Consider the following 15,184-nt stretch of genomic DNA (forward strand, 5'->3'; position numbering starts at 1 on the left):
CAGGAAAGTCCTCTAACTGGTGTTGCAGATGAACATGATAATCGGAATCCTTTTGAATGTACTGCCACACATGATATTTCAGGGCCTTCAAGCAAGTCAAGGTTCACGTCACCAAATAAAAGGCATAACGATATCTGAGCTACAAAGAAAGATTCATTTGGAGAATCATAGTACTCTGATTTATTTGAAATATTCTCAACACCACAGAAGCTGGCATGGACTGGCATTTTGGCACATCAGCCTGTAACTACCAGAGAAGAAAGGTGCTGTTAGCTCTCCAATGCAGCCAGAAGTATCCAGACTAATCCAGAATTCTTGTATTCATCATTATTAACATACTTATCTATCACTGCATACACTTCGTTTCCCAAGGCTTGCCTTAAGTAAGTACTTCATTACAGGGAACTATTTTAAATTACAGAAAAACCTGGAGAGTATGTGTTGGTAAGTCAAATAGAGATTAAGACAAGTTTATCAATACAGGTAGACTTAAAAGAGATTCTAATTAAATGTGCTACCTCAAACAGCTGGGAGAGGCTATAACAGTTTGCTAATTTTGTTGATGGAAATCTCAAGTGATCAGTGGCTTATGTTAAATGAAGTATTAAATAAAGTGAGATGTCATGATTTACTTATTATATTATAGAGGAAGAAATATGAAAACCTAGGATGATGAACATTTTGGAGTAAATTAGACATGTTTGACCCTCTCACTTACTTTTTTTCGTGCCCAAGGGAGAGTCCAGAGGATGCTGCTTTCACCATGATATTGGTGAGGGAAGCATTAGGATTTTTAAAGGATAAACATTTCCAAAAACAAAACCTGTTGTCTCTGAGTCAATTCCAATTCATACTACCCTTTTAATTAGTCAAATAAAGTGTTTGGAAATGATTCCATTGAAATGGGCTTCTTTATTTCAGTAGGATTGATTCTATACCAGAGTGATAGAGACCGTATGAAAACACATATTCAATAGAGACATGGTGGGTGAATTTTCTACAATGAGCAGCAGGCCTGGATCAAAAAATCAGAAGAGCTTAGCAGAAATCAGAATGGTTGGATCTGTGGGAAACAGGTGGCAGTTAATTGAGCAGGGTGTCCACAAAACTGGAAAGAAAAAAGTCAGCAACAATTCAATTTGAGTTGTACAACCAAAATTCCTAAGAACGGTGAATAAGGAATTGACTTCTATGGCTACAGTGGAGAACTGTTGCCATAGCTCATTTTCAGGCCTTTGTCAGTAAACAGACTCTGAGTTCACTCAATGTTGAGTCAGGTCGGTTCTGACTCATAGTGACCTTATGTACCGCAGAACAAAACACTGCCAGGCCCTGCACCATCCTTATAATTGTTGTTATGCTTAAGCCCATTGTTCTGCCCACTGTGTCAATCCATCTCATTGAGGGTCTTCCTCTTTTCCACTGACCCTGTACTTTAGCAAGCATGATGTCCTTTGCCAGGGACTGACCCATCCTGACAACTTGTTCAAATTATGTAAGACTCATTCACACCATCCTTGCTTCCAAAGAGCATTCTGGTTGTACTGCTTCCAAGACAGATTTGTTTGATCTTTTGGCAGTCCATGGTATACTCAATATTCTTCGCCAACACCACAATTCAAAGGCATCAATTCTTGTTCAGTCTTTCTTATTCATTGTCCAGCTTTCACATGCATATGATGCGACTGAAAAAACTGGGAAGAAGAATCTGGCAGTTTACTTCTGAAAAGAATTAGCTAGTGAAAACCTTATGAATAGAAGCTCATTGAACCAATTCCTAAAAATATCATCAGTGTGACAGCATCCTGAATCCTTGAAGGATTTATTTCCCACTATCTGGAGAATACATATCTCTAATCAGTGTATCTCTAAAGAAATTATGACTTACTGTTCCTCAGGTATTATTAACAAGTTGTTGTTACTTGACATCCAGTCAAGTCCAACTCATGGCAACCTCATGTGTGCAGAGCAGAGCTTTTCCATAAGGTTTTCAAGGTGGTGACCTTCTGGAAACAGATTGCCAGGCCTGTCTTCCAATGTTATCGATGTAGTTGGTCAGTGTGATATTTTGTGGAATGTTCAGATAATGAAGTTCTATTGAGATTATATTGTGACAGAGGGTAGGGGTAAAGCCATGAATGTATACTGTTGTCTGTCAAAAATGAATGCAAACTGTTTGAATCCTCCTTATGAACAGTAGTGGAAACAAACCATGCACCAAATCAATAATCCCATACCAAAAACAAGAGTGAGAGTGTGAGAGGATCTCTTCTGGTAAAGATACTCACTCATTACCGTAGCTGCATTTGGGCTCACCACCTGGCAAAGTTTGAGGTAGTCAGCCCACTGTTATCTACCACTAACCATCTTATTTTTGCATGGATGAGACTGATGAAATAAATGTCAATATGATGGTAACTACCTTTCTTCTATTCTTGAAGTCTTTGAGATTGCATTGTCATCATTTACCTGGAATGAGGAATGTACTATCTTGGTTGTGGAAACCCTGGTGGCATAGTGGTTAAGAGCTATGGCTGCTAACCAAAAGGTCGGCAGTTCAAATCCCGCAGGCACCCCCTGGAAACTCTGTGGGGCAGTTCTACTCTGTCTTACAGGGTTGCTATGAGTTGGAATCGACTCGATGACGAGTTTGGTTTTTTGTTTTTTTAATCTTGGTTGTGGGGTGCAATTTCAAAGACTTCCACTTGACCTATAGTACTCCGACAGACCTTACTCCACAAGTTAAGGATCAAATTGAGGGTTCCGCTAGCTACTAAGTATCTCCAGTCTGATTATGTGCATAGGAAATTGGGAGATGATCAGTAGGGGAGGTCTGTGGATTCATTAAAGAGCCCTGGTGATGCAGTAGTTAAAGTGCTTGGCTACTAACCAAAAGGTCCACAGTTCAAACCCACCAGCTTCTCCCTTGGAAACCCTGTGGGGCAGTTCTACTCTGACCTATAGGGTCGCTATGAATTGGAATCCACTCTACAGCATTAGGCTTTTTTAAAATATTTTTTGGTGGATCCATTAAATCAACGGTGGGATAGATTTGAGACAGAACTTCATTTACAACCTTGGGGTCTTTATGCCCCTCCCACAACAGTGAGGCCATTATGACAGTTTGTGTCTCCTGGTATCAAAATTAGTTCAGACATCTAACAACCCATCAAAGATCTGGATATTTCCGTTTCTGTCGTGTACAGTTTTTCAGGTAAATGGCCCTAGATACTACTGGAGAAAACTGGCTGAATTACTACTAAATAAATTTACTGTGGACCTGTCTTTCCCTTCAATTGATAGAATCTGGGTTTGTGAACTGGTTCAGATTTAGAAACTGGGCAAGGGATAATGATTTTCCATTAGGAAACAATCCCAATCAGAATTCCAAAGGACTTTTTTTTGGATATTGATAAAACTGATTTTAAAATTCATGTGGAAATGCAAAGAACCAAAAGGTAAACTTGAAGAATAAAAACTAGACTAGAGGGCCTGGACTACCAGAAATCAAACTTATTTAAAGCTATACACTTAAGATAGCACAGTATGGGTGAAATGATAGTAAAACTGAATAGTCTACAGACATACGTACAATTACCTGAGTATGTGATCTATGATAAAGGGTACACTGCAGTGCAGTACGGAAAGGGTGGTATTTCTAATAAATGCTGTTTAAAAGATAAATACTGACCCCTTGCCCTGGTGGTGCAGTAGTTAAGAGCTATGGCTACTAACCAAAAGGTTGGCAGTTCGAATCCACCAGCCACTCCTTGGAAACTGTGCGGGTTCTACTCTGTCCTATATGGTCACTATGGGTTGGAATAGACTTGACAGTGTTGGGTTTTATAACACACATAAGAATAATTAATGAATTGTATATTTAAATGTGAAAGGTAAAATGATAATAGCTCTAAATAGAAGAGAATATCTCCATGGCCTTGAGGTAGAGAAAGATTCCATAAATAATACAAAAAAAAAAAAAAGCATCAATCAAAAGGGAAAATGTTGAAAAGTTGGACATTACACTTAATAACTTTTTTCATCAATAAGCACTATAAATATGAATATTATCTCATATTGGAAGATATAAATAATTTTTAATTTTTTAATGTTGCAGAAAGGATATTATTAACATTTTCTAAAAGCACCTTTATGTATGTTTTTTTAGAGATGAATATTGAAAAATTTACAGAAGAAATACATGATTTTGGATTAGTTTCAGGATAATTCTTGAAGCGTTGGTAAGGAGTATAGATTAATCAAAACGGACCATCCTTTTTTATACAATGTTTTATTGTGCTTTTGGTGGAAGTTTACATAGTAAATTGGGTTCCAATTTGACAATTTCTATACATATTATTCGGTGACATTGGTTACATTTTTGAAATGTGTCAACATTCTCATTACGGTCATGTGTCATTTAACATCTACAATACATTCTGTGAAATACAATGTTATGTGATTTGGATGTTGCATGAACACCATGTTATATAGAGGCATCCTGGGATTATGAATGTCCAACTTACATACAACCTGTACTTATGAACCAACCCCCAAAAAGCCTATTGCATAAAAAATTCGAGGTACATACAGTGGTTCGTAATAACAAAGAGGTGCTTCTTTGTGACATGCATCAATTCCAATTTCTGAACTCTATTATAATCTCATGGAACCATGGATGTATATCTGGTTGGATGTTGCCTGAATGGACATCATGTGGTACGTGACTGTATTTCCATTCTAGTCGTTTCATTTCTGTTAATCTAGTTTTCCTGCACCGCCTTTCTTTCTCTTCTTTGCTTTAGGATAAATGTTGACTGTTTGGTCTCATATAGATTTTTTTTTTTTTTTAAAGAAGCATAGTACTCATGGTTGATATTGTTTATTTTATGATTCAGCCTGTTATTTAGCTGAAAGGTGACCTCTGGGAGTGGATTCAGTAAAATGTTTAAAGGGTATCCCAGGGCGATAATCTCAGGGGTTCCTCTAGTTTCTACTGGTTCAGTAATTCTGAACTTTTTCTAAGAATTTGAGTGTCGTTCTACACTTTTCTTTCATTCTGTCCAGGACCATCTATTGTATTCCTGGTCAGACAGGTTGGTTGGTAGTGGTAACCAGGCATTGTCTCGTTCTAGCCTCAGGGTAGATGAGGCTGTGGTTCACGTAGGCTATTAGTTCTGTAGACTAGTTTCTTCTTTGTGTCTTTTAGATTCCTTCTTTCTTTTTTACTCCACAAGAGTGGTAGAAAAAAAAGAGTAGAGACCAATAATTTTATCATAGATTGCTGCTCACAAGCTTCTCAGACCCCAGACACTAGTCATCAAACTGGGATGTAGAACATAAACTTTATGAGCTATGTTATGTTAATTGAGTTTTCCCATGAGATTATGGCCCTAAGCCTTCAGACCCAGTAAACCAATCCCACAATGTGTTTGGTTATGTCTAACTGTACCCCCATGGGCTTTATTTTATGTATATGAATATATATGCAGCACACACATACATGTATATACATATGCCTACAGATACAACTATATGTGTGCATTCCTTTACACATATATGCATAAATACCTACTATGTAACTGCACACATATCTTTTGGTTGTTATTGCAAAGTTGTATATGTTATAGCATTTACCAAAAATCCCTTATTTTTGCATACTTCTTAGTATCATCATATACATTGGTCAAATTGTGCACACTTCACCTACATTTTATACTGCCTTTCCTATCTCCAAATAAGAAGTTTCTACTATCTAGAGAGTGATTCCCCCTCCTAGCCCTACCATCCCTGGTAACCACTAATGAACGTTGGTTTCTATATGTATACCTAGTCTTGTCTTTTTATAAAGGTGAGATCATACATTTGTCCTTTTGTGATTGACTTCTTTCACTCAATACAATGTCTTCCAGGTTCATCCATGTTATAAGATGTTTTGATAACTCATCATTATTCTTTATAGCTCTTTAACATTGTATTGTATGTATGTACCACAATTTGTTTATCTGTTCATCAACTGATGGGCACTTAGGTTGTTTCCGTCTTTTCGCTATTGTGAAAAATGCTGCAATGAACATAACTGTGCATGTGTCTATTTGTGTCACTGCTGTCAGATCTCTTAGGTATATACCAAGGAAAAGAATTGCTGTATCATAAGGTTTTTTTATTTCTAGCTTTTTGAGGAAGTGCCATACCATTTTCAGTAAAGGTTGTACCTTTTACAATTCCACCAGCAGTGGATAAGGATTCCAATCTCCCCACAACCTCTCCAGCATTGTTGTTTTTTGTTTGTGCTTTTTTTTAATCATTGCCATTTTTGTTGGGCTGAGATGAGATCTCATTGTGGTTTTGATTTGCATTTCTCTAATGGCTAATGGGAAACCCTGGTGGCATAGTGATTAAGTGCTAAGGCTGCTTACCAAAAGTTGGCAGTTCAAATCCACCAGGTGCTCCTTGAAAACTCTATGGGGCAGTTCTACTCTGTCCTATAGGGTCGCTATGAGTCAAAATTGACTCAATGGCAACGGGTATGGGTAATGGCTAACGATCGAGAGCATCTTTTCCTGTGCTTGTTGGCTGCTTAAATGTCCTCTTTGGTAAGTGTCTGTTCATGTCCTTTGCCCATTTTTTAGTTGGATTTTCTTTATAAAAACTATTCTTGTTGAATAGTTTAAGTTTTTTATAAATTTTAGAGATTAGACCCTTATCAGATATGTCATTCCCAGAGATCCTTTTCCTAGTTTGTAGGTTCTCTTTTGATAAAGTCTTTTGATGAGCATAAATATTTAATTTCTAGGAGACAAAATAGGCCAGCTATTGATGATTGTTGAAGCTGTGTGGTGGGTACATAATGTCTATTAAGCCATTCTCTATATTTTTTGTATTTTTAATTTTTTCATTTTAAAAGTTAAGACAGCATTAAGAGAGTGAACAGACAAGCTACGGAGTAGAAGAAGACATTTATAATGCGTTTATTTTACAAGTAATGATATCCAGAATTTGTAAATAACTCCCAGAAATCAATAAAAGACATAAAACCTAATAGAAAAAAATAGATAAAAGATTCAAACAGATATTTTATAAAAGAGGATAAGCAAATAGCTAATATAAAAAGTTGTTCATCCACATAGTCATCTGGGAAATGCAAATTAAACCATAATGAGATACCAAACAGAAAGTGTAATTTAAAAAAAATGACATTACAAAGTAAAGAGGCTATGGGGAAAATGAATGCTTGTACATGTGGTGGGAGTACAGATTATTTCAACACTTTGGAAAAGAATATACTCTAAAGCATTTAAATCAGCAAATTCACTCCTAAATACAGATCCAAACAAATATTTGCATTTGTTCACTGAAAGACATGTGCAGCAATATCAACACTATCTGTAATAGCCCCGAAATTAAACTACCCAAATGTAAAAAAAATAATTGTGTTATATTCTCAAATGTAGAAACATATGGTAATAAGAATGAATGAACTAATAGTATATGTAATAGCATAGCTGACTCTCAGAGAAACAATGTTGAGCAAAAGAAATCAGACACAAAAGAGTGTATACAACATAAGCCCATATATCTAAATTTCAAAAACAAGCAAATATGATTTGTGATTTCAATAGACAGCACAGTGCTTATATTTTAGGGCATGGTGACTGAGAAAAGGTACAAGGTAAATTCCTGGTGTAGTGAATGTATTCCATCTCTTGACTCTGTGTTGCTTTACAGGAGTATATCCAGTTTGTAAAAGTTCATTGAGCTGTACAATCGTGATTTTTATACTTTTATGAATGCATGTTATAATTCAATGGAAAAAAATGTAATGATCCAGGTCAAGCCACAAACGACAATAAAGAAAAATCCTATTCAAATCATTGATGAATGAAAAACCTCCCTAATATCTAAAGAGCTCCCAGAAATCAAGAAGCAAAAGATTTACAACCCAGTAAGGAAATGGGCAACAGCACCTTCAAATATGGGAAGATATTTCACAACAAAAGGCAAATGGCTTATAAACAAAGAAAAAAGATTCACAACCTCATTCATAATGAGTGAAATGGAAAATAAAATGACATTTACAATTTATCCATTATCAAGTTGGAAAAAAATCCAAAAGTTTGATGACATACTATATTGCTGAGGCTCTGGGGAATGCTAAATAATGTAATTCATATTAAGCTGAGATTAAAAAAAAAAAAGTGCCCAATACAAAGTAAACACTAAATACTCTATTTAGGATTCACAAGTCAGCTACGTTGCTATCAAAAGGGACTCCGAAATCCTTTTATCCAGGGAATTTTTTCCCCATGACTCTCACCTAGCCCTCAAGGAAATGTCAATTCCTTGGAAAAAATAACTATTTCAATAAAAGGGCCCAAACAGCATTATGAATCGATTTGAAAATTTCTTTGGAGCTTGAAAATATACTTAAGGGTCCATGTATAAATAACAAGGGCAGGAAAATGACCTAGAGAAGAGATTGATCTGAAATTCAGGATTTATTCTACAGGAAGGAAAGTCAAATGGCAGAATTATGTAGAATTCATTTGGTTTGTAAGCAATTTATGACGCTATTTTTCATATTTTCCCCATGGCCAAAGCTTTTGTGTTCATGGTTTTACTTAATTGCAACAGGGAGGTTGGATTCTCAAGGTCAAAATTTCTAGCAAGTCCCCTCTTAAGTCACTGTAGTCCCTGAGGAGTTAAGGACAAAGAGACCCTAGGTACTCCAGTATTCTTTCAAATATGGAATAGTGGATGAGCAGAGTTTATTGGGATGGGATTTAGATACAAAGAAGGACCAACTATAAAGAGAAAATCATTACCTTACAGGTGGAAAAATGAAGTAAAACTAAATGGCAAAGGGAACACGATAGATCCCTGGAGACACTTCTTGGAAAGAAAAAGGAACCTCATTTCTGAAACAGGGGAAGTTACTTTTACTCTTTGTGCTTATTTTGATCTTAGAGACAGAAAATTCTGTTTAGGCAACTGTCATTTTGACAAAGAATTTGTCGAATGGAGACTGAGACTACAGATAACAGTAGGAGAGACGTGTGTAATCATGGTATGTGAGTCAAAAACAAGTTTACTGAGAAAGAAAACTTATTTAGAGTAAAAGGAAAACATAACTGTATTTAAATACTTTAACAGCAAGAGTGAATAAGCTATTGAGTTTAGGTTTTCAGTAATTTTTTCTTTTTAATTTACATAATTATTTATTATGGGAAGAACTGACAGGAGAAAAATTATGCTTGGTAATTCCTCTAAGGCATGAACTGATCTCTTCCCCCAAACCGAGGCAGATTTGATAAGAAACCTATGTAAAAAAAAAAAAAAAATGTAGGGGATGAGAAATGACTTAAATAATCAAGAGGCTAAGCCTCTGTTTATCAAGAAATAATATTTCTAAATATATTTAACTTTCAATCCAGAAAAATTTATTAGTGGAGTTAGAGGTACTACATGTTCATTTTTCCTAACATGCACCACGTAAATGTTTCAATGAGTTTGTTATTATACCAGTTAGGGAGCGCAAGTGGTACAAAGAGATATATGTTTCACTTGTTTCCAAGACCAAATTAATTATGCACCTCGCTCACAATTGTGTCCTATTCTACTGAAGAAAAGATAAAAGGCATTTAATACTATTAAAGAAAACATGAGGAAAAGCTTTTTGAATGGTTGCTGTGAGATACTTGTTTAGGTGAGTAAGATATAAAAAATACTTTCTGAATACACCTCTAGGTTAGATGCTTAGTTTTCAAAATTGACCACAATGTAATAAAAGCCATTCTTCTGCTTTTTTTTTTAATAATTTTTATTGTGCTTTAAGTGAAAGTTTACAAATCAAGTCAGTCTGTCACATGTACGCTTATATACACCTTACTACATACTCCCATTTACTCTCCCCCTAATGAGTCAGCCCACTCCCTTCTTCCAGTCTCTCCTTTCGTGACCCTTTTGCCAGTTTCTAACCCTCTCTCCTCTCCCATCTCCCGTCCAGACAGGAGATGCCAATACGGTCTCAAGTGTCCACCTGATGCAAGTAGCTCACTCTTCTTCAGCATCTCTCTCCAGCCCATTGTCCAGTCCCTTCCACATCTGATGAGTAGTAATAAAAGCCATTCTTAACAGTATTCTTTCCAGAAAACTTCGTTAAAACCAGAATGTTTCTTTTTTTTTTTTCCCAAAAGGAATAGTGAATATTATCCTTTGAAGAGAAGGAAGTTAGAGCTGGTCATGGAATAATTTTGAATTAGGTGAAATCTGGCTTTGGTGACCTGTTATTTCTCCTTTCATTGCCTTGGTACAATTCATGTTGCCTTCTTAGGTCTGGAAGTTCTCCTATGCTGTCCAAATTACTACCTAAGCATATATGTTTCCATATGCTATAGAATGACCTCTTTTTCCACAAAAAATTATTCTCAAATTTGTATCAAATCGCAATATGAATGGTGAATGATATATACCTGGGAGCAGTATAAGATGTAGCAGGACTATACATTAACCTAAAGGAATTAAACATAATTTTTCCATGTCACCTATCAAATAATAGTTATTTGTACTACAGATTATATATCCAGGATATTTGCTTAAGGAGAAATTGCCAGAAAAAAGAATATTTTTATTTTTATCACTAAAAAGATAGCAGCATTTCCCTTATTTTTTTAATTCTTGGAGGTATTTAAATTTTTTTGGTATGAAAGATTTCATTCATATTTATATAGTAATCTTTTGAGATTATACATTTATTTAGGAACTGTTCACTTTATGAAGTCAATCTTAATAAGATTTTTAAATAATTGGATCTCAGGACAGTAATTATCTGTAAGTTGTGCTGATATGGTTCATTCTTTCCATTTTGACTTTTTATTTCATTTTATTGTTTCATTGTGCTGGCTAGAAACCAGCTCACTATTCTTCCCAGGGCATAATTCTACTCTGTCATTTGTAAATTCAAACAAAAGGTTGACCTTGAATTCTAGCTTACAGATATTTGGAGATGACAGATTTTGGATTTTTAAAAACTAGTATAAAATGTTATAAAGGAAAAAAGTTGCTAAGTGAACCCAGGTTTACTCATTAATTCTCATGGCCACGTACAATACAGTGTTTAGGAGCCCAGGGTTTTCTCTGAGGCGGATCCGGAGCCTGATGCTTGCTCTTCACTAGCTGTGTGACTGTAGGGAAACTATTCAGCCTTCTGTAACTCAGGGTCCTTGTCTATAAAATGAATACGACTAGTGAATGTGTGAGAATTAAATGAGATACTAGATGTAAAATGCTTATAAAAGCCCTTTACTCATAGAATCATTCCACAAATGATTGTTTCCGTAATTATTTTAATACTAATACATTTGTGTGACACACATAGTTCAATGTTTGAATACAAACATTATCACTTGAATTATATATTATATAGTTGTTTTACTCAGATGAGGAAAATGAAGCATATAGCCAGAGTGTGTATGTGTATGTGTAGTATTACATATTTGGTAATTGTCACTACCAGGGCTCACACCAGAGAATTTGTTTAAGGTTTTTCACAGATTTTTCCATTTTGATACATAAAATCCAAGTGCAGGTGTGTTTTTTCAGGAAACAGAGCATTACATTATACTGAAGCTTTATTACAAGAAAGCCTGTTTTGAGCATTTTTCTACCTGCCTGGAGGTGTGGTCAAATGAAATAAATGGTGAGATCACTGTAGAAACTATAAACACCTTTGTGGTTCATGTTATTGGATACAAATATATATTCTTTGATATAAATATTTTCGACATAAACGATGTAAGTAAAAATATTTGTGCTATTCATCCTAGCTACATTGATACCTAATTGTTGTCGTTAGTTGCCATTGAGTCCATTCTGACTCATGATGACCCCATATGTTACAGAGTAGAACTGCTTGGTTGTAATCTTAATGGAAGCAGATCACCAGACCTTTTCTCTTGTGATAATGCTGAGTGGATTTGAACCACCAACCTTTAGGTTAGCAGTAGAGTGTAAACTGTGCCCCCCAGGCACCTTCCTTGGCTATATATTATAATAAATAAACTCTATGAATGTACTCCATTGGGTCTTTGGAATTTTATCCATATTAATTTAAGAACAGTAAGCAGAAAGGAGAAATACGTAATTTACCTTCTCTTACTGATAATGCCTTTCATAGATGGTAATTTCCATCTAAGGAACCCTGGTGGTGCAGTGGTTAAGCTCTCAATTGCTAACCAAAAGGTTGGTGGTTCAAACCCACGAACCGATCAGAGGGAGAAGGGTGTGGCAATCTTCTTCCACAGTTCCACTCTGTCCTACAGAGTCACTGTGCATTGGAATCCCCTTATTGGCAATGATTTTTTTTTTTTTTTTAATTTCCATGTGCTGTAATAGAAATGCACTAAAAAGCAGACAGGCAGTGAAGTGTGTTGAATGAAGTTAAGTTAGAAACTATATTGAGTAAATTAGAGATTTAATGATGCTCCAATGAAGTATCGGTGTTTTTCAATCTTATCAAATCCAACACGTTTTTATAACAAACTCTTTACTATCTTAACTTTTCTAATACCTCTTCACTTTGTGAACTTTGAGTTTACTAAATGGAACTCATAGATACAGTTTTCAAAATGCAGATATATAATTATTACTCTTCGTTTTTCAATGTGAGGCAATAAAGGAAAACTCATTGCCGATTTGATTTGTTTCAGGATCCCCTATCCAGTTCCTCTGTTGAACATGGGTTCATGAGCCAACGTTAAATTATAAGCATAGGATAACAAGACTCCCAAAATTCTGACCTTGGTGTTCCCAGCAAGTAGTGTCACTGCAATGAGAAGATTCAACAACACCTTCCATCACCCCACTGGCTTTGTCCTGGTGGGTTTTTCAGAATGGCCCAGGCTAGAGATGACCCTCTTTGTGTTTATCTCCATCTTCTACATAATGACCCTCCTTGGGAATTCAGCCATCATAATCTTGTCTCGCCTTGATCCCAGGCTTCACACTCCCATGTACTTCTTTCTGGCTAAACTTTCCTTTTTTGACCTCTGCTATACCATCTCAACTGTCCCCCAAATGCTGGTAAATATCCAGAGCCCCTGGAGAAACATCAGCTACATGGGCTGCATAGCTCAACTTTTCATCTTTCTTGGCCTAGGATCCACTGAATGTGTACTTCTTTCGGTAATGGCCTTTGATCGTTACGTAGCTATATGCCAACCTCTCCATTACACGGTTATCATGCATTCTCGGCTATGCCAACAACTGGCAGCAGTGGCTTGGATAACAGGTTTTAGTAACTCCTTGGTGCAGACAGTGTTAACTTTCTTGCTACCTCGCTGTGGTCAATATCGGGTAGAGAATTTCTTCTGTGAGGTTTCTGCTATGCTTCAATTATCATGTGTTGATACGTGGATCAATGAAGTGGAGATGTATGCAGCTGTGGTTGTGATAAAAGTTATCCCAGTTGGATTAATTCTATTTTCCTACATCAATATTGTCAGAGCTTTAGTGAGGATCCAGACCTCTGAGGGTCAAAAGAAGGCCTTCAACACATGTGGGTCTCATCTGCTGGTGGTGATTATGTTCTATGGCTCAGCCATTAGTGGTTATGCGTATATGGCACCCAAGAGTAGCTCAGCCAAATTGAAGGGGAAGCTTTTTGCACTCTTCTATGGACTTATAACTCCGATGCTCAACCCTCTTATCTATACCCTGAGAAACAAGGATGTTAAGGGAGCAGTAAAAAAGCTACTAGGGAGAGAACAAGACCAAGGGTGGAACATGGCTTAGGAGCATATAGTCTTCTCACAGTTCACATTCTGCCTTCTCATCTTTCAGAACATCTTTTGTTAACTCCCTTTATTCTCTCCCCTCTCCCACTCAAATTAATTGTAACTATTTTCACCTATGCCTTTCTTAGAAAGTAAAAGATTGATTATTCTCCCCCAAAAGTAATGAAAAATAAAAAGTAAAACAGTTGTCCTCAAGTCAATTCCCACTCTTGGAGACTCCATGTGTGTCAGCAGAACTGTGCTCCAGAGTTTTCGATGGCTGGTTTTTCAGAAGTAGATCCCCAGGTCTTTCTTCTGAGGTGCATCTGGATGGACACAAACCTCCAAACTATTGGTTAGCACCACCCAGGGATTCCACAAGTAATGAAACAGAGTTCTAAAAACGGATAATGAGTTTTTATAGATTTTAGTAAAATATTACATTTTTTGTTAATATATGCTGTCTTTTCTAATGAAGTTTTTAAATTTATAACCAAATATGACTTTTTGTTAAAACTAATGGTTAACATAATTATCCTGAGATTTGTTAAAAAGGAGAAAGTTGATATGACTAAATTATGTCACAAAATTAGCAGAAAGCACCCATAGACAATTAAGAAGTCACTTCATTTCCTATTTGTATATTCTTTTTTTTTTGATGTTGTCAGTATAACTGTTGTATGTCTAATCTTATTTAACCGCTATTAGGATGTGACATTCTCAGAGGGCCAGGTGCATGCTGTGGTTATCTATACTGTTCTGGAGAACTAGGATTGCACATAAAAACAGCTCTGTGTAATGCCGCTCCTTGTTTGTTTACTTATTTAATCCTTCAAGCAGCCTCTTTTAGCATGTGTCTCTAACTCTACATCTAATTCTACAGAGGTTTTCCCTCATGGCTAGCATATGGAGAATGTATGTTTCTTAGTAATGACCTTTGGTCTCAAAACTTTTTGTTGCGTAATCAGTATGTATATATTTCTTCTTGGTGCTGAATCATTTTTATCAGCATTAAAATAGCTATTCTCAGCAGGGCAATTGGAAGAATAACAATTGTAACTCTAAACTGAAAGGTAAGAAGTCACAGAGTTTTCTTTTTCTATGCATAAAAAAAAATGAATGTTGTTGATGTTTTGTGCAGTTGAGTCAATTATAATTCATAGCAACCCTATTTAACCCTACATAACTGCCTCATAGAGTTTCCTAGGCTGTAATTTTTATGAAAGTAGATTGCCAGGTCTTTTCTTCCTTGGAGCCACTGGCGTGTTCAAACCACCAACCTTTCAGTTAGCAGCTGAGCCCTTAACCATTTTGCTATCAGGCTGTGCCACCAGGGCTCCTCATTTCATCCAGCAACCATCATACAATAATATAAAAAAATGCAAAAATAGGGTATTGGGATACCAGAGTAG

At 36.1% G+C, this 15,184-nt stretch overlaps 1 protein-coding gene across 1 annotated transcript; it reads left to right on the top strand.

Annotated features, from left to right (window-relative positions):
* Positions 1-12,828: 12,828 nt before the first annotated feature.
* On the top strand, positions 12,829-14,001 carry LOC135232990 (putative olfactory receptor 2B8). Its single transcript, XM_064295794.1, has one exon. It carries the CDS (start codon positions 12,829-12,831, stop codon positions 13,789-13,791), a length of 963 nt encoding a protein of 320 aa, XP_064151864.1. The 3' UTR covers positions 13,792-14,001.
* Positions 14,002-15,184: the final 1,183 nt, after the last annotated feature.

This window comes from Loxodonta africana, chromosome 1, assembly GCF_030014295.1.
Source record: "Loxodonta africana isolate mLoxAfr1 chromosome 1, mLoxAfr1.hap2, whole genome shotgun sequence".
In the NCBI taxonomy this organism is placed as follows: Eukaryota; Metazoa; Chordata; class Mammalia; order Proboscidea; family Elephantidae; genus Loxodonta; species Loxodonta africana.